The sequence below is a fragment of the Dasypus novemcinctus genome, chromosome 27, assembly GCF_030445035.2.
Source record: "Dasypus novemcinctus isolate mDasNov1 chromosome 27, mDasNov1.1.hap2, whole genome shotgun sequence".
NCBI classification, from domain to species: Eukaryota; Metazoa; Chordata; class Mammalia; order Cingulata; family Dasypodidae; genus Dasypus; species Dasypus novemcinctus.
Genome location: NC_080699.1, coordinates 42,523,085 through 42,546,728, shown reverse-complemented (window position 1 = coordinate 42,546,728; position 23,644 = coordinate 42,523,085). Strand labels below are relative to the sequence as shown.

The following is a 23,644-nucleotide window of genomic DNA, read 5'->3' as shown; positions in this document are numbered from 1 at the left end:
GGGCATGCAGTCCAGGACATAAACAGTCCCCCTTGTCATTGGAAAGTTCTGTGGTGGAACATGGGTGGGCACAAGTATGGAACAGTAAGGGAGATGCAGAGAGGTGGGGTTTACCAGCTGTCCACTGCTGTGATTCCCCCAAAGGATATGCTCCAGACCCAAACAGAGACTGGGTATTAGTGTTATAAGGACAAACTAAGAAGAAAGTCATGGAGGAAGTCCATTTCTTCCTCCACTCTATTCAAAGTAATTTATTTGAGATTTGGGAGAGGAGGACGAAATGGACACAAGAATTCCATCTTCACGCAAACCCAACTAACCATGTATTTGTGGTAAAGAAAAAGAAACAAGGAAGTCAGTAGTTGAAGGGAGAGAATTAAACCCTGCATGAGGACAATAGGCTTAATTCTCAGTCCAAACATCCTTTTACTCCAACTGTGAATGGCTTAAAATACAGTGTGATTGGGACTGACAGTCGGAGGCATCAGGGAATTCTCTCATGAGATGCTGGAGAGCAGGGTCTGTTAAACATGGGGCAGACATTTTTCTTCTCAAACTTTCTTACTTGGATTGATAATTTCTGACCCAGAAGAAGGAAATGAGGGGTGTAGAAATTTGGGGCAGAGAATGAGAAGAGTCTGGACTAAAAAGGATGCTAGAGCTCTCCCTTCCTGCATTTCCCCACTTGCTTTTCCTCTTGCTCAGTGAAAAAAGTGTTGATAGAAATATCTGCATTTGCAGGTCATCAAAGATCCATCTCTGCTCCAAATCTTGCCTGAATTTCCCATTATCTACCACAATGCACCCAAAGTAAAAAGCCAGAAAGCTCAGTTGGAAACATCAGGGTTTCTGGAGATAGGAAGACTTGGATTTGGAGCCCATAGTGCCTCTTGTTGTGTGGACTTGCAGCAGTGGAGAACTTGGGTTTGGGAATCGGTCATAACTTTGTGCAAATCTCAGCATCTCCTCTTTTGGCTGTGAGACATTAGGTAATTGGTTTAATCTCTGTCTGCCTCAGTTTCCTCATCTGCATAAAGTAGTTATGAGATGAGATAAGTGATAGGTCAAAACTCCTGCCCCACTCAATAAATGAAAGTGACTGGCAAAAAAGTGCTGGAAGTAGAAGCAGCCAATGATATTGGCATTGACCATATGCTAGACATTGTAATAAAACTCTTCTATATTCATTTACCATTTATTTCTCATTATGACTCTAAGAGTGCAATACTACTATTATCCTCTTTTGCAGCTTTGGAAACAGAGCTCAAAATCCTTAAGTAGCTCCTTCAAGGTCACAATGTGAAAAAGAGGAGGAGCCCAGGTTGTATTAACAAAAAGTGACTGTGACAAAGGTAAAGGAGGAATGTAGAGAGGTGGAGAGGTCAGGAAGGAGAACCTGGGAACGTCAAGGAGTCCTGGTGTGCGAGAGTCTTGGGTTAAAAGAGGGTAGGAAATGTGTCTACTGCTCACCACACCTGATCAACAGAATGGGGACTAGAACCTAAATTTCCTCGTCTGCAAAATAAAGAGGTTGAGCTAGATGATCCATAAGGTCTCTTTATGACTTGAAAATTTTATGATGCAATTAGACACTGTGATTCTAAGTGTGTGTGGCAAGTGGAACTCTCAGAGGGGCTCCACATATCAGGGGAGGAAGGAATAAAGGGAGTCATCCAGGGGAAGCACCTCTCCATGCCCCAGAAAGAGCCAAATGAGATAGGGAAGGATTCTTTTGCTGCATGTAATTTCTCTGATCGTGGTCAGTTGCTTGAATTGTGAAAATTAAAAATAGGAAATGTGTGTCTAAGTCTATAAATAATTTCTGAAGAAACGCTGTTGGAATAACCATTACAAATGACCAGAGCAAAGCTGGGATGGTTTGCGATGTCATCTAGGCTCCTGGCATGTATTTATATCTACATAACTCATAATCATTTGTTCTTATTCCCTACCATTCTTCTCATCAAAAATAGAAGCAAGAAGAGAAAAATAATCAGAATAAGGCAGGTCTAATCTTCTCCAGCATAATATTAAACCCTATCACACTAGGACATATGGAGAGTCGAAGTTCATAATTAGAATCTATAAAATCAATTAATGTGAATCTGACCCTGCCTCTAAGCATTTGGAGATGACCTCCTTGAGGTCTAATTGCATGACACAATGCTTCCACTGGATCCAGAGAGGTTGTGTTTCTAGAAAATCTCCTTATACCCTCAGTTAAATTCAATTCTCCCTAAGTGAGCACCTAATAGACATTGCATTAAGAGGCACTAGGAATACTAAGATGAGTAAATAAAATCTTTCATTATGAAAGTGAGAGAGACAGCAAATAATAGAAAAGTGGGAAAAGTGCTTAGACACTCAGCACATATCCTGTCAGTCATCAGGCTTTGGCCATTTTGCCTCCTAAATGCCTCTCCAACCTATCCCTTTTCACAAAATGTTCTACCACCACATGCCTAAGTTACCACCATCTAACTGTTGGACCACCTGCTCCCCAGTTCTCCATTTCCATTCTTGTTCCACACCAATCTATCCTCCACACTTCAGCTAGGAGTGTCCTTTTCTCAGTGTGAATCTGTCCTTCCTCAAACACACATCCTCCTCCTCATCACCATCATCACTATCATCACCATCAACATCATCACCTCCATCACCATCGTCATTATAATCACTATTATCTACACCATCATCACAATCACCATAACCATTTTCATCATCTCCATCACCATCTCCATCACCACCACCATTAACTACTACTATTAAACATCATCAGCACCTTTAGCTATTTTAATGTCCCTCCTATATCTCTTATAAAAAAGATCTAAAATTTTAGTGTTTCCTCTAAGAGTCTATACATTCTGATACCTATCTGCTCTTCCAGCCTCAGCCTTAATTGGTATGTTTGCACACTCTTAGCCACAGTCTCCTAAACTAGCCGTACTCCTCAGAGCTATGCGTTTGCTGACCCCTCTGCCTGCTTCTGCCTGGAACAAACCCCTCACTCAAACTCACTGACCAGGACAGACCCCCTATCACAGGCTGACATAGCTCCTGGTGCCACTTCATAGCATACCCATAGTGATAAATACACACTGATTTTTGTGATCATTTATCAATGTCAATATTCTCATCTGGGCATACAGCTCTATAATTTACATGAGACAGGGGTCTTGTCTGCTCAATATTCTATTCCCAAAATAATGTCTCACCCATAGTAATTACTAAGTAAATATTTTGGAATGAATATATTATATCATTATGCACAGGTTGCCATGGAGCACTGAATTATATCCATCTCTGGAATGAGAAGAGCTGATGGAGATAGGATATTACATGAGCTTATTGCCCTCAATATCAGTTTTTAAGTAAGAGCAGGAATTGAGCAGGCAGGTAAGTTTGAAAAAGCACACAAGCAGAATTCATAGCTTAGGGAAAAATGTAGAGTCGTGAGAGAACATGGGGTTTGGGGCGCCCTGCTTAACAGGTTGATTTCGTTAGAGTAGGAAGTATAGTCTTGGAAAGAAAAGGGGAACAGTGGGCAAGTAATGAATGATGGAGAGTTAAGTAGATACCAGTTCAGCATTATGCGATGACTGTCAAGAAATGAAAATGATCATTTCTGAGAACATGCATGTGTTAAGTTGCCTTCTCTCATTATAGTACAACAACTGTTGGTTCTGCCTCCTAAGAGGTGAAGACCCGTGGCAGAATTTTATAATTTTTGAGCTATAACTCATATATAATAAAATTAACACTTTAGAAGTATATAATTTAGTATATTTTAGTATATTCACAAATTTGTGAAACTAATACCACTACTTAATTCTAGAATATTTTCATTACCCCTCCAAAAAACTCCAAGCCATTAACAGTCACTCCCCATCCCTTCCCCCTATAAGCCCCTAGTAACTGCTAATTCACTTTCCGTCTCTAAGGATTTGCCTATTCTGGACATTTCATGTTACTGTAAAAATACAATATTTTATGCCTAGATTCTTTCACGTAGCACACTCTTTTCAAGGTTTGTCATGTTGGAGCATGTCTCAGTATTTCATTCCTTTTTATGGTCTATCATTGTATGGATAGCCCACATTTTGTTTATCCATTCATCTGTTGATGAACATTTGGATTGTTTCTACTTTTGTCTATTATGAATAATGCTGCTATGAACATTCATGTACAAATTTTTTGCATGGACATATGTTTTCATTTCTCTTGGGTATATACAAAGGAATTGAATTACTGAATCATATGGTAACTTTATGTTTAACATTAAGGGAACTGCCAGATTGTTTTTCAAAGTTGCCATATCATTTTATAATCTTACCAGCAAAGGATGAAAGTTTCAATTTCTTTATGTCATTGCAAATACTTGTTATTTTCAATCTTTTTAAAAATTGTAGTCTTTCGAGTGTTTGTGAACTGATTTCACTGATTTTTTTAAACAAATCAATTTTATGGATACATATTAATAAAGCATACAATTCATCCAAACTGTACAATTAATGGTATTTGGTATAATCACATAGTTGTGCACTCATCACTTAGTCATTATTAGAGCATTTTTATTATTTAAATAATAGTAATAATAACAATAATAATAATAAACAGACAAACAGACAAGAAAATTCCTCTCCTCTCAGTCTCTCTGTTTCCCCCACTGTATCTCATTTATTTTAATTTTAATTAGAAGAGTTGTAGGTTTACTCAAAAATTGCGCACAAAATACAGTTCCTGTATTATCCACACCTTGCATTAGTGTGTACATATGTTATAATCCAATAAATAACTTTTTTACTAATTTGAATATTAAATATAGTCCATTATTTACAATAGGGTACTATTTATGCTATTCAGTCCTGTGTTTGTTTGCTTTCAATTTTTTCTAATAACATATATACAACATAAAATGTCTCCTTTTTAACATGCTAAAATATGTAACTCAGTGCTGTTAATTACATTCACAATGTTGTGCTACCATCATCATCTTGCATTACCAAAACTTTTCCATTACCCCAAATAGAAAATCAGTGTAATTAAAATATCAGTTCTCCATTCGCTACTCCTATCCTGGCCTGTAGTAACCTATTTCTAGTTTCAGACTCTATGAATTTACATATTCTAATTATGTCCTATCAGTGGGATCATATGATATATCCATTCCTTTGTGCTGTCTTACTTCACTAACATGATGTCATCCATGTTGTTATATATATATCAGAACTTTATTCCTTTTTATAGCTGAATAATATCCAATTGTATGTATATACCACATTTTCTTTACCCATTCTTCTGTTCTTGGACACTTGGGTTGCTTCCGTCTTTTGGTAGCTCAGAATAATGCCACCACAATTATTGATGTGCAAATACCTGTTCGAGTCACTGCTTTCAGTTCTTTAGGGTAGATACCTAGTTGTGTAAAAATGAATAATGACAACTCATTTCATTAATAACATGCTTATTGCTAGGCCCTATACTGAAGTGCCCTCATACATTTCCATTTAATTCTTAGAGCAACCTAGAGAGATACGTTTTCTTTTTTCAGCCTCATTTGACAGATGAGCAGCCAAAGGCTCAGCGTGGTTAAGTAAAAATTGCCAAGGTCACACAGGTCCCTTGGAATCCAGGACTCAAGCCATGAAACAGGGCCCCCCATATGCTGATTCCATCATGCGTATCAGCTGTCTGCAGGATGGTTCTGATATACCTAGAAGCACACACTTCAGTACCCAATTTATTTTGCGCAAAGATGACCTTTGCCCTTTTAGAAAAGTTTTCTCTAGTTCACATGTGCTCTCACATAAGCACAAAGTAAATTGTTTAACAGAATACACCGTAGACATTTATTCATTCACTTAATTTTTATTAAGCACCTATTGCAGACCAAACCTGGTTCTAAGGACTGAGAGGACAGGAGCTTATAACTTAGTGAGCCAGAGACATTAAACAAATAATCTTACAAACAAACAGAGAAGCGTAAGTTCATGCAAGCATCATCAAAGAGAATTTAAAGGTTGAGGAATGACTGAAGCAGGAAGACCTGAATTAGATTTGCAGGGGTTGGGGATATCATTAACAAAGACTTCTCTGATGAAGTAACATTAAAACAGCCCAGAAGGACAAATCATGTAAGTGAATGGAATGGAGAGTGTTAGGGAAATGGGAAAGGGCAGAGTGAGGTCTCTAGAATGGGAAATACTTGGCAAATAATGCACTCAATATAAAATCCTATGCATTTATACATTACATTTAGCAGGGGGAAGATTGTTACTACCTGTCAGGTATTGTGTTGTGGATAAATATAAATACAACAGGATCCCTTCTATGCAACAGCTCAGTTGCAAAGATAAATGGTACAATAAAGATGTATACAAGAATCCCTTGGGAACAGAAGGGAGAGCAACCAAGACATCATAAAGAGGCCCATATTTGAGCTGAGTATTGGAAGCTGAGTGGTTCATACTGCACAGAAGTGGGACAGTGCTTTCCAGGCTCAGGGAAGAAGAGGAATGTGTGTAAAGGCACAGGCACGAGCGACCTATGCACCCCAGAGATAGCTGGGACGACTGGTTAGAGAGGACGTGGTCGTTAGGTTGTGGACAGTCTGTGCATGGTTTTACATCCTATTTGGAAGTCTGGGTGTTATAGACTTAGCATGGTGTGGGGGCTTTTAGGCAGCAGTAAGATATTTAAAAGGTAACTGTGGCAGCAGTATGGGCTTTGAATTGGAAGGTGGCAGCAGGTGGAGAAATGCAGAAACCTTTGGGATTTTTCTAAGCATAAGAGGAGAAAGTTCTCAGCAAAGTCCTTGGCAGTTAGGTTGGAGAAAAAGCACCAGATTCAGGACACATTTTGAATGACTCAGAGCTGGTGGCTATATTGAGGATAAAGAAAGAGTGTGTAAATATTTACTTAACCCAAAGCCTAAAGGCACCTCTGTGGTAATTGGAAAATCTGCTCCTTCCTCAAAGTACCTGATTGCAAACTGATAAAATGTTCTCTTTTCTCTCTCTCTCTAGATAAATAGATAGACATATAGATAAATAAATAAAAGACGGGTAAATGTAGATAATAGATATAGATACATACATACCTGCATACATACATACGTACATACATAGGTGGGTAGATGGATAGATACACAGATACATAGATACATACGTGCATATGTTCATATGTATTTTGGGTAAGATTGTTACAGATTTCTTTGGGTTTGTTTGTCTATTTATAAACACTTGCAATGTATACAGGCTCATTTGCCACAGATACTTGTCTGCAAATTTAACAATTGCCTCCTGTCAAAATACAGAGAAGCACTTCAGGATATTCCCAAGTGCTCTTCAGTCAAAAACTTCTCATGGAAATAAAGACAGGGGTGGTTACGATAGCAGATTTGAGATGAGAAGTATTGAGTACTTCCTTGACAAATAGTGCACAGGACTCTGGAGAAATCCCACAGTCAAGAACAGTCCCTTTCCTTCAGGAGGGTGCAGTGTGCTGGGAGGCAGGCTGAAGGAGATGGCTTTCCTTCATTGTGTTAAGTGTTGGGAGAGGCCACTTTTGGAAAGACGTTTGAAGCCCAGAAAACAGAATATGCAAAAGGCTTGGGTGTGGGTATTATATTTGGGGCATTGATAAGAGGTTAAAGAAGAGGTAGCTTCATGTGTTGGAAAGATCTCTGCCATTCACTAACCCTGCAATTTTAGGCAATTTACTTAACCCTCCTTACCTCAGTATTTTCATTTTTAATCAAGCAAATATGTGTTCTATTCATCTCATAATTTCTGAGGAGCACATGAGAGAGTTCATATGAAAGCTATTTGAAAACAATGAGTTACATATGAATGTTAGCTTCTATGGATATCATAACCGAAAACAGAACCTTGCTTTCTCCCAATGTATTCTCTGTGCCTCTTTTCATATTGGCTTCCTACACCCTTGAAACTGCTTACATTCCTCCTTTAAGAAAATGTCACAAAATACTACAGACTTGCAGAAGGTGGCAGAGAGTACTGCCTGGGTATGGGAAGGAATGCCTGCCATAACTTTTGGGATTTAACTGCAGGCATCTCTCTCCTACTGGGTAACATAGACTAAGTGTCTGTGGAATGAAGAAGGCTTGCTATCCATGGGATTTTCACAAATATCCCTTAATCCAGCCACTCTAAAACTGTCATATGAAACACACATTGGTGAAAATATTGGCTCTGTATTAGGGGACTGTGTTGAGAGAACAATGGCGGGAGGCATCACTGCTAGAGTGAATTAACTCTTCCTCTACTACCCTATTTCCACAAGCTATGTCTGACATACTGTTACTACTAGGGTGGCTCCAGGGTCTGCAAAAAAGAGAACATTGGAGGGCTTAACACATCCAGCTAAAGCAGACAGTATTTTGAGAATATTTTTGAAGGCATACTGAAGTGTTTGCTTTATAGAAATAAAAAAAAAGTATTGTCATTTCTAAGCCCAGAACTATTTTTTAACGAGCTAGGAAAAACTGAAAAACAGGTAGAACAATTTTCTCAAGAGAATGCAGTATAGTTAGAATGTACACGAATTTTTCCCATTGTGTGTTTGGGTAAAATATGTGCACTGACATTTCAGTCAAGTCATAATGCAGAAATAATCCAAAATATGACAGATTTATAAGCTATGTAATTTTTATTTATTTTCTAACGTGGATTCCCCTAAGAGCTCAAATGTTCTACTTGTTACTTATGGTTTCACCTTGAAAGGAGTTACCTCTAAGTTCTCAGCAGCATAAACAAGCATCAGCCAAGCCATAATGCGCTTTGGCCGTGGCTCAGACTGCTTTGGACTCTACCTAGTTCTTCCTATTTGGCAATTAACAGTTTATAATTGAAAAGGAAGTAGGACTAAGCCAGAATGACTACAGGACTTGAACCACCTTGCCCTGTTATCTTCCCTTTTATTTTGAGGATCTGAAGGAAAATTGGATAAAAGGTCTTAGGTAACTGAAATCTTCTATTTGAAAAACTTTACCTCCTTTTCAGTGCAAAGACACACTCTCAGGTGTTTCTTTCTCCTGCCCTCTGCTTCCTTACAGTTCCTCCCCAGATCATGAATATCTCCTCAGATGTCACTGTCAATGAGGGAAGCAGCGTGACCCTCCTCTGTCTTGCTATTGGCAGACCAGAACCAACGGTGACGTGGAGACACCTGTCAGTCAAGGGTAAGACCTTTACCTGTGGGACTTTCCCAGGGTCAGGATGCTAATGACTTGGTTCTCGAGAGAAGTTCAGGAATCCAAAAAACAATGCTAAATTCGCAATATGGTAATGTAAAATGAAATGGGTGATATCCATCAGCCATGGGGTGTTCCATTCCCAGGGGAGAATTTATAGAGAATATTTACTGAATTATTTTTTCAGTCGTTTTTTTCTGACCTTTTTATTTCTCAATTACTATGAGCAGAGGTGCCATAGAATATCCTCCAAAAAAGATGATAATTTCTCAAGGGGGAGATGGGTGGGTGAGTCAGCTGGTGGTTTGACATTTCTTGAAAGAGAGTGGTAGAAAACGAGAAGGTCCCTGGAGAATTTTGGAGTTACTGATGATTCAACAGATAAAAGACCTCCTTGCTTCAGTACTTCCAGGAATTTTGTAAATAGTTGACCCTGAGTAGAAGAAGGATGAGAGAAATGCACCCGGGCATACCTAGGCTGGGCACTCAATGGCTGGCACTAAAGAATTCGTTATAATTATCTGCCAGGTAAAAGGAAGAGAACCCAATAGACAGTGGGCCTTACATCCTTGGAACTATAAAACTTGTTACCAGTTGAACTCGAATATGTAAGCATGGATCCATTTGACATATTTATGCTGCTGTTAGAATCTTGTGATTAATTCTAGTGAGTGTACAAGATATAAGTGTCCCTTCAGGCAATTGAAAATCCTGACCAAAAAACTCAGTGATTAGGAAAAGTGATGGACTGTGCTTGTGTATGATGTAAAAATAATATAGATGCAGAAGAAAATATAAGAAAATCTTAGTAACCTTTAGGTAATCAAAAATTTCTTAGGACACATTAAGCCCTAACCATAAAAAGATAAATTGAGTTTCATCAAAATAAAAATAAATACATAAAATCATCATTAAGAATAAATGAAAAGTTCAAGCTACAGACAGAGATAACATTTGCCATACATATAAAGAATTCATACCTAGGATATATAAAGATTTCTTTAAACCCAATTTAAAAGACAACCCACTTCAAAATGAACAGAAGATTTGAACAGATAATTCAATAAAGGAGTTATATGAATGGAAAATATGCACATGTAAAGATGGTTAAGATATTTTTTTACCAGAAAAAAGAAAATTAGACCACACTGAGATATCACTAGACAACTACCACAATGGCTGGTATTAAAGACTAGTAAATGTTAATGAGGATGTGAAACAACTGAATCACTGATACATTAATATTACAATTGTAACATGGTATCAGTACTATGGAAAACAGTTTGCCTTTTCTAACAATGCTAAACATACTCTTGATATATGACCCAGCAATTCCACTCCCAGGTATTAACCCAAGATAAATGAAAGTGTATGTCCACATACATACATGGTACATGGAAGTTCATAGGAGCTTCAATCATATTATCCCCAAACTGTAAAGAATCCACATATCTGTCAACAAATGGAATAAGTAAATTGAGGAATATTTGGACAACAAATGGCTATTGAACAACCAAAAGGAGCAAAACACAAAATACAGAACAAAGTGGACAAAGCCGAGAAAAAGAAGTTAAAAATACATAATGCATGATTTCAGTTATATTCTATACATAGAACAGACAAAACTAATCTATATTGACTGAAATAAAAATCATTGATTATCTAAGGAAAAGATTTGGGGGAAACTGACTAGAAAGGGACACATGGGAATTTTTTGGAGTGGTGAAAATATTCTGTTTTATGGTTGGGGTAATAGTTATATTGCTTAACATTCTTTGTTTAAAGACCTTCAATATCCAAAATGTCAGTATTATAAAGTAATATTCACAAGAATATTAGAATTTATATGAGATATCAAAAAGCACAATTTTAATATAAACGCAGCAATAGCTTATACACCCAAAGAAGAGGCACCCATGGGGATTTTTCCTAAAGTCTAGAGGAATTTTAGATTTACATTATATACAAAAATATGCCTAAACATCAGACCAAATTCTATGCATTTGTTAAAATCAGATGTCTTTATAAATGCTTGAAATCCCACAATGCACTTGTTTGATCCTACATTTATAGTTCCGTAAGCCTGGAAATTTTTGAAAAGCATTTTAACTTTGTATAGTTGTTTTGCAGTGATTCTTTACAATGGTAAACTGGTAAGAGTTCCTTCTTCTTAAAATAAAAGAGATACATTCATATTCCCAACCTTTTATATAATGTAATAGTTACAATTTAGTCCAAAAGCACAGAAAATCCTAAGTTTACATTTTCCCTCTCTTCTTTAAATCTCACAGGCTGTGCTTTGCTTTCAAGTTGCCTTTTGTTATCTCATGGCCCTGGCTTTCACTTTGCTCTTTCATTTCCCCTATTGTCTTTTTATTCCCTCTTTTAATGGCATTTAAACATTTAAACTCAAAGTATTGTTTGCCAAGTTTGAAATGCATTGGAACCTGGAGTTTTTGCAAGTTTAAAATTTGCATATTCAAGGCGACTACCAATATTTATTTTTAGAAGGAATTTCTTCTCACTTGAAGTTGGGGAGACTTGGGTAAATTGTTTTACATGTTCAAAAGAGCAACAAATAAAATCAAGCATTAAACAACATTTTTAGAACCATTTACTAGTTTCTTGAGCACATAAGAATTAGAGATAAAAGTTATCATGTCATTTCCATTAAAACACAATAGGATTACATGGAGGATTCTGCTAATCCAGTGTTTGAAAGATATCATTTAAATTTGTGAATCTATATCATAAGAATAAACACCTTCATTTACATTTAGGAAAATAGTTTAATAGTAAAGATTGAGAATAGTAGTAACACTATGGTTTAAAATGACAGACCAGGTATACTACTTAGAAATTATAGAATATGTAAATGAATAACTAAATCCATGATCACACTAGAGAGCAATAATGGTAAACTTTGAAAGAACACAAACTATGGAATCTCTGAAGTAGAAAAAGTATATAGATGTTAATGAAGGAATAGATAGCTCAACATAGAGGAATATCTACACCCGAATGATAACTGAGTGAAAAGAAAGGGTTTCAGGAGAGGGAGAACACTGGCAGCATTTCCTAATTTCCATGGTGTAAATATTCCCACCATGGACATTTTCAGGTTACTAAAGAGAGGTAACTGAGGTAACAGAGTTGGAAAGAGGTGACAGCACTTAGCTCTCATAGTCTTTATGAGCCAGCACAAGTGTACCACTGGTTTCAGGTGCAAATAATAAAGGCAACTGGTAGCGTCATTGCAGTGGGGAGGTAGACCTGAGACTTGCTCCTGGGCCTTTTTTCTTAGTAGGAGTAGCAGTCAGAGAGACCAGAGAATGCCCCACGTGAATTTTTGGACGAGAAAGCGCTCACCCCAAGTAGACTAGCCTGCTCACGCACCGCTACACCTCCACTCTCATGTAAAGGAAGCTAGAGGATACGCCAAAGTAGGGTTGCCAGATTTAGCAAATAAAACTACAGACTTCCCAGCTAAATTTGAATTTCAGATAAACAACAGAAATAGTATATGTATGAATATTATACATATACATGCACACATATGTATATATACATATGTGTATACATCCTGCATGTGTATATATATGTCCAAATATCAAAATTTTGCAGGGACATATTATACTAAAATTTATTGTTTATCTGAAATACAAATTTTACTGGTTTCCTATATTTTATTTTGTTATATATGGTAACCCTACACTAAAGCAATGTAGTCTGCCTTCTACACAAGCTGGTCAGTCATTTTAAGAGAGAATATTAACTTTCAAGATGTGCAAAATCCAGAATCATCATGTATTTGAGAAAAGTCAATATTATAAAGGCACCAAATTGGTCAAACAGAAGCCCTTTCAACTGAAGATAAAGGATAAATAAAGTAAACAGATCTTAGGTAATGGGTAATTAATACTGTCAGATACAATGTTTAAGTCATCTAATGGAAAATAGGAAATTTAAAATACAACTATCAAAACTAAAAAAAAAAAAAATCCATATTTATATCCAGTAGTAGAATATACTCAGCCAGAGAATGGATTAGTGGCTTGGGAGATCCAGGCAAGGAGTTTTCCAAAAATAAAGGAAGACAAAAAGAGTGAAATTAAAGTTAAGAGGCATGATGGATGAATCCAGAAGTTTCAGCTTATGCATATTCACATTTATCATAGTCAATCCAGAGGGAGAGGACAGAGATTCGGGAAGGGAGCCAAATCAAAGAAAGAATAGCCAAATTTTTCTCAAAACGAAAAAATGGCATGATTGCTGCATAGGCTATTTTTTATGTATCCACCCTGAGCTACATTGTAGTGTAATTTAGAGCACCAATGGTAATGAGAAAATCTTGTGAGGTTTCAGAGGGGACCAAAACCTAAGAGGAATACCCACAAAGAATGAAAATGAGAATGACATCAGATTTCCCATCACTGACACTGAATGTAAGAAGAAAATGGGACCGTGTCAAAACATGAGAAAATGTAACTTTGAACTTAGAATTACATACCAAATTAAACTGCTTGAAATATTAGGACCAAATAATAGAGTTTTCAGACCTTCTGGGCCTCAAAAGCTTTCTGCCTGCTGAAATGAAGGGAATGATCTCTGATAAAGAAAATTAAGAGGTACTCAAGAAATTAAATGGAGGAAGAAATTGTGAAAAATTATTCACAAAAAAATGCAAATCTTACTATTAGGTAAAATAAGTATTACTGTTTTTAAAATATTTAGAAATTAGTAGCTACTTGCAATCAAATAAAATGGGAGCAAGGAAATTAATAGAAAGCTAAATTTTTTTGTTTTGTGAGAGGAGGCTATAGATACTGTTGAAGGTATAATATATACACAATATAGAATATTATCCAGCACTTAGAAAAGATGGGAGCAAGTCTGTATACAATGATGGAGAAAGATGTTTACTATGTATTGTTATATAAATGAGAAGCAGATTACTGACTAGTATGAAGTGCAGGATGACATGTTACAAAGATGGATATACCTATATCTACTTGTTGACATATACATAGACATGCCTGGGAGTCTATACATCCAATTGTTAGTTATTTCTAAAGAGAATGGAATTGTGCGGTAGAAGTTGGAGGAAGTTAGAACAAATTCCAATTTCCATTATTAGATATTTTTATAAAAAACATATTTTAGTGTTTTAGAAAATAGAGAAATATCTGTTTCCAATTTGAAAAGGAAATTCAAGACTGCTAGTAAAGAACATACAACCAACTATTTTGTACAGGCTCCTTGGGAATTTTTTACATTACACAGTTGATTCAGCCTGCTGTCTAAAAGGAGCATCTGAAGCTATATGCAGAGATGGCCAAGTCATTTGTCATAGAAAGTGCCACTTTTCTGGGAGGGCATGTTCCTGGGAGCCCCTTCTAAGTACCTTTGCTTTCCAGACTCATTTTCTTTAAAAACAAAACCATATTCCTTCTTATGATGGTAGTGTGAAATGTTTCGAACCGTCACTAAGGTTCCAGATGTGGAGCTGAAGACTGCCCAGCTTTTCTGATCTGCACCCTGGGTTTGCAGCTGGGCACCTCCTGCAATAGTGACAGGATGTGCCAGGATTCCTGAAAACTAGACACTTCCAGAACACGTCTGCCTCACTTGTGAGGAAAGCTGGGGATTGTATGGGATCTTGATTACGTGCTGTGAACATCTTAACGTAACGTGCTATGTAAACACCCGTTTGGAGTTTTAGGGTTTTGCTGTGGACGCACAAACTGCTGATTCAGTATACATATGTAAGTACAGATATATGGATTTACTAGCAAAAAGTATACTTATGTAATAGCATTCACACACCTAGAAATCTATAATGACTTGATTGAACCACAGCTTAGGAGCTAGGATAATCTTGAAATCTCAGTCCACCATATCAAAGAATTTTACACTGGATTGAGTGGGCAGGCCCCAAAACAGGCCAGGCAAAGTGAACTGGCAGGCAGCCAGCATGTTTGGAATATATTTGTCAAACAGGTGGGAGCCAGAATTATTTTATTTTCCTCTTCTGGAAGACAAGAGAGGGGAAGCTGGGCCAGCATTGGTTGGGAAGTTATTCCAGGCACTTGAGTCATGTGAAAACAAAGTTGTGAAGATGGAGGTGGCAGAAAGAGATGGTCTGGACTACTGTGTTCAATTCTTAAGTCTTTCCCTCTCAGTAGCGAGCCACCGTCATGCCTTGCATACCTTGCCCCATTTCCAGCATGACCTATTTGGGATGACCAGATGTCCTAGGGAAAATAATAAAGTCCTCTTTTCTTTCCTCTACACTGAGATTTTAAAGTGACAGTCATTCAGCTGTGAGTGAGTGGCTCATACAATCGACTCATATGCTGGAATCCCTCAGGGAACAAGGGAATGAGTTATTTCACAGAAGTGAATTTTCCAGGTAACCTAAGTTGATTCTTTCATGCATTGACTTGAATCATATTTAATGGAAGTACTTTAAAAATATATTATGTTCTCCTCTGTTTCCTTGGGTATATTGAATATCTTTAGCCTCTTATTTAAATTGTAACATCAACATTATAAATATCAATAATTTGTATCTCAGCATTCTGTTACTGAGATAGCAAGGAGTATGAACCCAATATACTATGTTGAATTCTGGCATCTGTTTCTTTTAGTTGCTTTGTTTTCCCTTTTTTCCCCCTCCAATCAGGCTATTATTGTCAAATCTTCCTGAAGTCAGTACCTGCTTTTTAGCAGCCATATTTCTTCTTGATTTTCTGCTTCTAATTTGGTCCATATAACCAAGTTGATTAGTTCTGAATAATCAAAGCCCAGTGGTAAGAAAAGACCATCTCTGAGGATGGGCATGAGCTTCCATGAAACTTTATGAATGACCCTGGTGATCGCTATCTAAAGGGAAATACCATTTTGCTTTGTTCTAGACATGTGAGTAAAGTCTGTGCAAGGGAAGATCTAATGCTGTAAAACCATAACCCATGGCTTTGACCTGTCTGGGTAATTGTTTCAGTTTTCTATTCACTCAGCTAGATGCTAAGGTTAGGAAATTCACTGTCCCAAGATTATTTCTACTACAGCCCTTATTTTTCATGGTAAAAAATTTCTGAGAAGAAAGTCCAAGAAATTGTCAAGTCCTTAACACTCCAAATAAAAGAAGCAATAACCCCACCTATGTGTAGTTGTCAATGTCCTTTGTCTAACAGAGCAAACTTGTTGATAGCCTGTGTACCTCACAGACTTATAAACCCAAACTTGAAATGTGACCTGAGCTGTTAACAAGCTGCGTGGTCTTAGAAAAACCATTCCATCTCCTTGATCCTCAATTTCTTAGGCTGCAAAATGGAACTCTCCATGCCCATTTCATGGTAGTATTTTAACGATCAAAGGAGAAAACCAAAAAAAGAAAAAAAAAAAAAAGAAAGGGAGAGAGAGAAAAAGAAATGGAAAGCATATAATAAGTCCTCAGTAGTTCTTTCCAAATTATAATTGTGCCATATTTTCATTTAAATTCTTCTGAATCCTTGTAGCTTACAGTTTGCCTGTGAGGCATTTTTACTAGTATTAAGTTAAGCAATAAGTACCAAGCCCTGTTCTACACACATAACAAAACTTAGCTCCTTTAACGTCCAGCAGCCCTGAGAGGAAAGTGCTCGTTTATCATTATGCTCCCTCGAGCTATGTCGTATGCCTTCACTGTTCTGGATCACCATTTATTGATTTGGCTCACCTAAAAATGGGACTAGTATTTTTATTTGTACTGATGTTTTATTTGTAGTAGTCAAAACTGGAAATAACTTACATGTCCTTCAGTGGATGAACCGTGGTACATCCATAAAATGAAATACTACCCAGCAATAAGCAAGGAATGAGCCATTGACACATACATGCACAAACAACTGGGATGGATCGTAAAGGCATTCTACTCAGTAAAAAAGGCCAATATCAAAAAGTTGTATACTCCATCATTCCAGTAATTTTTTTTTTTTTTTTACATTCTTGAAATGTGACTATCCAAGTCAGGTATGACTGCAAAGGGGTCGTAGCTTAAGCGTGTTCCTTGCTGGTGATGGGACTGCTCTCTCTCTCAACTGCCGTGGTAGTCTCATGAATTTATACAGGCGATAAAATGTCATACACAAAAATATTTTAAAAAATGATGATGTACAAAACCTGGTGAAATCCGAGTAAACTCCATCATCTAGTTAATTGTGTTGTGACAATATCCATTTCCCGGTTTTGATAATGTGCTTTACTTATGTAAGATGTCATCATTGAGAGAGCAGGACGACGAGTACATGGGAAATTTCTCTGACATTTTTTGCAACTTCTTGTGAATCAATAATTATTTTAAAAAAATAAAAAAGAAATGGGAATGATAAAGTAAGTGACCTGTAGTGTTGCACTAATAACATGCTTACAGGGGAATTTTTTTCTTCATTAATTATCTTCACATGTGTCATCTTAAATAAGTTTTGCAGCAACCCTATAAAGTATATTTGAGAGGGAATTCTCTTGCCCAGCATATGGGTGAGGAAACGTACTTGGAAGGAGTAAGCAGTGACTGAATGACATAGCTGATGAAGTAGTCAGTCTATGAAAGGAAACTACCTCCTGACTTTTAAAGCTTTTTATATTCTAGAAGGAGCCATCTATGAGTTATGGTTGGAATGGATACAATAAAAATATATATTTTGTATCAAATCCTGCTTGTTACCTGGGTCACCTGTGGTTGGCCATTCGTTTTGAGCATCACAGTTTTCTCTATTTCCCTACCTATTACCCGTACCCTCCTTGCCTAGGCACTGTCTAGCTACCACCCAGTGTTGTTCTTACAAAAGCACAGCCTCCAAAGGAAACCCACATTCACGCCATTGTGTGCTGAAGGCCCTGTCATTCCTCTACTTCAATTAAAATAAACCTGCTGAGACCTACTAACCTCATTTCTCTTCTAAATCATTCCAGATAAAACTCTCAGCCACTGATAGGAATTACCTATTAGTTGACCCTTGGCATCACCCAGTCTTGCTGTTACTTCTTTGTTTCTCTCCAAGGCAGCCAGGCTGATCTTTTTTTTTTTCTAATCTATAGTCTTGTTTAGAGCCTAATTAATCCCCAGAGTGTGAGAAAGAGGTGTCGGAGATGAGAAACCAAGGTTATACATAACTTGCTCAGTGGAACAGTTATGGGCAAACAAGCTGTTCCTCTCACATTTTTTGCAAGGCAAATTTATGTTCACTAACTTTGTTTCTGGTTGTAAATGAGAAGTGTATGAAGGTCTACCAATGCGCTTTTTGCCATATGGGCACCCATATGTTTTCCCCCCTTTGCTTGCGTACATTTTCGCTTTGGCATGCACATATGCCGGTATTTTTGCAACTTAACAATATTAAAACTAATCCCACTTATGCTCCTTTTGTGTGAGTTGATTGATTCATAAATTCCTAAGGATCTCTTCCTTGGGTGGCAGAGGTTCTTTTGTGTGGGCAGCTGGAAGGCGGAGCAGGCTGTCCTGTGGACGATGCCTGCAGCCAGCTCGGTTGTTCAGCCTGTGGTTCTGACCCACGCCCCAAAGTGTGACCCTGACCCCAGAAGCCCAGGAACTCTGGGTTCATAATGCCTTCTTGCCCCCTCCCCCGGGGCAAAGCCCTAACTAAGAAAAAGATAGTAATTCCCTAGAATTCCCTTTCTAAGGACCCGGGTGAAATAGTACTTTAGAGAAAACAATCATGATGCCTTGAGGTATGGTTCTTTATACGTAACTGCTTAATACTACATACACGCTTCACACTTGAATTGAGAAACTATGTTATCCCAGAAATGAGGCAGCTGCAAATTAGGCTTGCATTAGAATGATTCTTAGCTTCTTTACCAGGCTTTTTAGATTATGAATATAGGGAGGCATTATGGCAAGTGAAAAGCCCAACTCACTCAAAAGTGAAATTGGAATTCCATTGCTGCCCTTTCTCTGTAACAAAGCCATCTCTATCTTTCCATCACACTCATTTGTTCATTCATTCATTCACCTGACATATACTTAAGAGCATTTGGTAGCCCTTTCAGAAACAGTGGGATGTAAAATAGACCTCGCTCCAGCCCTTGCAGAGTTTGTCTAGTGGGGGAGATAGTAATCAAATAACCACAAATATACAACACTGAACTGTGGTTACTGCTAGGAAGCTGGGCCAAGGGGAGGTGTGGTGTATCTGGATTAAGTCTTTCCTGAGGTAGCCATGCTTGAGCTGCAATCTGAAGATGAGTATGAGTTAACTAGTCAAAGGAGTTGGGGTACGTGTGCACGTGTTGCTGATGGGCTTGGGGAGAATCACGCGAGAGGTGAGAGGGATTTTGGTCCTTCAAGAAATCAAAGAACTATATCCAGGCTGTCTAAAAGGCAGAAAAGAGAATGGGCTGAGATGAAGTTATCAGGGGCCAGGTCTCTCTGCGCCTTTTAGAGAGTTCGGTTTTTCTTCTAGGAGCGATAGAAAATACAAAGAAAGTTTCAAATGAGAGAGCTTGGAATAGAGGAGTTCCTGTGTCTGTATTTTAACTAGGAACATTTCATTTCTGATCTACTCATTATCTATGTAAATCTGTCCCAATTTCAAAACCTGTAAGACAGAAAGGGGTTAGTAATCATATGCTTCTCCTACGGAAGAAGGGAGAATGAAATTGAAGAGTATCTATTCCAAATACTTTTTAGATTATAATATAAGAATGGATATTAGCATGTATCATGGCAAGTGAAAAACCCAACTAACTCAAAAGTAAAATTGGAATTGGAAAAGCATCCAGTGCTGCCTGCTGTCGGCTCTAAAGCCTTCCCTATGCAATTGCTATATCAAATTATGCTATTGAAGTCGGTTGGCCACTGATAAAATGGAGACCAGCTTTATAAGTACTACCGATCTAATTGGCTCAGTGGTAGGTCTCCAGTGACTCTTGCTGCTGAACAAAAATTGTGGGCTTCAATAGAAAATATAAGTGGCCTGATTCCAAACTAGCACACCGCAATCACGTCTGAGATAATGTCCTTTAATTTAGACACTGCGCTCCTTCACCAGGCAGACACTGACGCGACCCTGGAGAACCCTGCTTTCTCCTTCCCTCCTGGACCACCATCCTTGGTAACCACCTTAAGAGTCTTTTAAGTCTGCTACCTCCTGCCATCCTTGGTGTTCTCTTTTTACTACCATTTACGTCTCTTTTCTATAAACCTCTACACCTTTCAGGTAAAAGTTCTTATAATTCACCTTTTCCTGTTTAAGGTGTTTCAAATTGGTTCCTGTCACTCACCCAATGTTATTCTGTTTAAATTCACCATGCAGTGTGTAAGCATGTATGTATCTGAGGTGAAGAAAACCTAGTTCTTGTACCTTACAGTGGAATAGGCAAGAGATAGGTAAAAAAAAAAAAAACAATTGCACCAGCTTGTGGTAAGTGTCAAGCCAGCTCGTAAAAATCTTCCTTCATCCAAAAATAAAAAAGAGACAGAGAGGGAGCTGCCTGGAGTCCTTGATTAAGATCTCCAGGCCACCATCACCAGCATGGGCTGGAGAAGACCTGGGACTTTGGATGAGATGCTCTGGGTTTTGAAAGCATTGAAGGGATGACACTTCCACGTCAGCCAGGACAAGCTGAGACAGGCACTCCAACTCTGTCTCAGGTTTGTAGCCCTCAGACTGTCACCACCTGAGTACATCCTTGTGTCCAGTGTTAGTAACAGGCTCTCACCAAGATCTAGGCACTGAGAATGCAGCAGTGTGTGACATCAACTCAGCCTCAACTCAGTCTCTTGGAGCTCTTGCTCTTCTGGGTGGACGTGATTACAAGCAAACAATGAGTGTGTCTTAATTGATTTCCTTGAAGTTGTATGCTCCACGCTGCCCCAAAGTAAACCCTCTTCCCTTATGATAGGTAGGTAGGCTTTTATATATGTGTGTGATATTATCTACCACTTACCACAATGCCTTGTATTCAAAACATGATAGAAAAAAATGCATATGTATTTGTCTTGTATCAGGTCAAAGAAAATGAAAGGGAAAGATGTTATGGAACTGTCTAGACTAGTCCACAAATCAAAGAAGCAATATCTGAATGGTGAAAGAGAATTTTCGTATAGAGTGAGGGCTGTTTGGGTAAGTGCTTTAAGTTTTATCCATATTAGGCATCTGCAGGAGAATGTGGTCTTATTGCTAAAATTCGTTTCTTCCCTTTTCCTTTCCTCCTGTAAAAATGGTATGGTGGACTTGATACCAGGTGGTTTTACCCCTTGAGTTTTATTCCTATCACATTTTCATCCAATAGTGAGGTTCCTACCTATCTAAGTCTCTGTCTAATGATGGTGTGGAAAGCATTCTTCAACACATGACCAATCCAGTCCTCGTGTAAAGCCTAGGGCTTCTACTGGGAACTCATTAGCTTAACAAAGAGGATGCATGTCCAAGAGTAGGTATGACCTGCCTAAACAAACAAATCCAATTTTGACAGGTTGGCCAAGTGATCTTAGTACCTTATAATCATAAATTTCTCTCTGTGGTATCAACATTGTAAGCTTCCCTGTCTCTAGCTGGCTCTTTTCTTCCTTCTCTTCCTTCATCGTCTTCCAACAATGCTGGGGTGAGTTCAAAGAGGGCTGAGGTTGAGGTATGGCTCTAGAAATGGTGGTAGTGGGGGAATACTTCCCTCCCCAGTTTAAAGGTAAGGCACATGCTTCAATAACTGCCTCTTTCATAGAAGGCTCAGAGAGGAGTGCTTGGAGGATTTTAATTGGAATGTGGCCCTCTTGTCTTATAAGAGTTCCAGCCCATAGAGGGGACTCCCACTGGAGAGAAAGAGGATCAAGGGGAGCTAATCTCATTAAGCAAAAATAGTTGATTCTCAGTTTGACTCTGGGCTTCAGGGCTGGAGACTGTGAGCGACTCAATCACAAACAAGAACTGGAATTGAGCAAAGGGGTGAGGGAATTTGACCTCACCCAGAACACTGGAAGCATTACCCTTAGGGCCCCCACTCCATTTCCCTCCTGTTAGTGTGGGAAGCCTCATTAGTCAAAGAAGTCAATCATTAAAGTACTTTCTTGCCTATTCTTTTTGTTTTTCCTTCTCATTTTTTCCTGGTACTATCAACCATTTCCTCACTTCATAATCACCTATCGGTGAGACGAGACCCTCTGGGGTGCTGGAGATGGTTTGGTTTTAATGAGACTCTGGATGATTTTGCTTCCTAGGAGAGATGCTTGGTAAAATAACTGATAAAACCAGAAATACCCATGCATACTCTGCTTTCCTGATTCTTTTCTTTGTCCCCACAAGCTCGGCTTCAACTCACCTGTGTTCTCCACAGCACTGCAGCCATAAGTGCCCCTTCTTGGCCCCTCCTGGGTCTCCCCCCGCTCCCCTGGAGCCCCTGCTTATTTGTCCCTGCAAGATTTGCGAGGGATGCAGTAATTACATCCACAACGAAGGGTTTGTTTCCCCTGTGGGCAGTAAGGATGTTGTCAGCTCTGCTAATGAACAGAAGAGCCTTCCTTCAGAGCATCCTGGGGCCAAGAGGCATTCTGAGACAGGCAGAGAATCAGAAAGAAGCTAACATTTGAGGCTTTGTCTTCCTGGCTAACCCACTCTTCCACTACTCAGTCTCTCCCCTGCCCCGCCCTCCAGAGACTTTTTTCAGCAGGATTTCCTGTCCCAGAGGACAAGAGCAAGAAGGCACTGGAATAAAGGCAGTTTGGCCTGAAGGCTTTGAGTTGTATTTTAAGAATTTCCTGATATTCCTCGTATCTCTGGTTCTGCCTTACATGTCTTAGCCCTGGAAGCCTCCGTTTCCTCCTCTAACTGTAACTGCACCCGGTGAGGACGGGCCATCCAGTACCCAGCAGGAATCCAAGGAATTCACTCAGAGCCCCGGGCTGGTCTGGATATCCCTGTATCCCAGGGGTGAGCCGCAGATCCCCTGAACTTCACACTCTCAACTTGCCTGCTTTCACACTTAAGACTTACAGATCCCTCAAGCTTTGTCCCACTGGAATCCCCTTATCGCTTTTTCTGATCATTGGTTCCTTCCAAACTGCCCACTCTTCCTAGACTCTTTGGACTTCTGACTGTTTGCTGCTTGAGCTGTAAGTATCGGTCTAATAAAACAATGCATTGGCATCAGCAGCAGCATTTCCATCATTAACATTATCCCTTAACTATCTACGTACCTCTTTAACTTAATTTCATTTGATCTTCACGAAGATGCCAAGAGGAAGTCAGAAAAATAACATGAAATGAAAGAGAGACAGAAGTAGCAGACATTTTGCTGAAAAGGAAATGGAGACCCAGACTCGTTAAATAGATTGCAGCCAGAAACAGCATTCTTTCAATTTTATTTTCTTTCATGCACTCCTTCAATCATTCAAGGAAGAATTAATGAGTGCCTATTCATATCAGGTACTGT

At 38.6% G+C, this 23,644-nt stretch overlaps 1 protein-coding gene across 5 annotated transcripts in view; it reads left to right on the top strand.

Annotated features, from left to right (window-relative positions):
- Positions 1–23,644, top strand: part of OPCML (opioid binding protein/cell adhesion molecule like) — a 1,279,663-nt gene that overhangs the window by 1,155,587 nt on the left and 100,432 nt on the right. For all 5 annotated transcript variants that reach the window (XM_058289337.2, XM_058289338.2, XM_071212433.1 and 2 more), the window contains one exon: positions 9,077–9,202. In XM_058289337.2, coding sequence (XP_058145320.1) covers positions 9,077–9,202 — 126 coding nt within the window. The remainder of the gene's footprint in view (positions 1–9,076; positions 9,203–23,644) is intronic.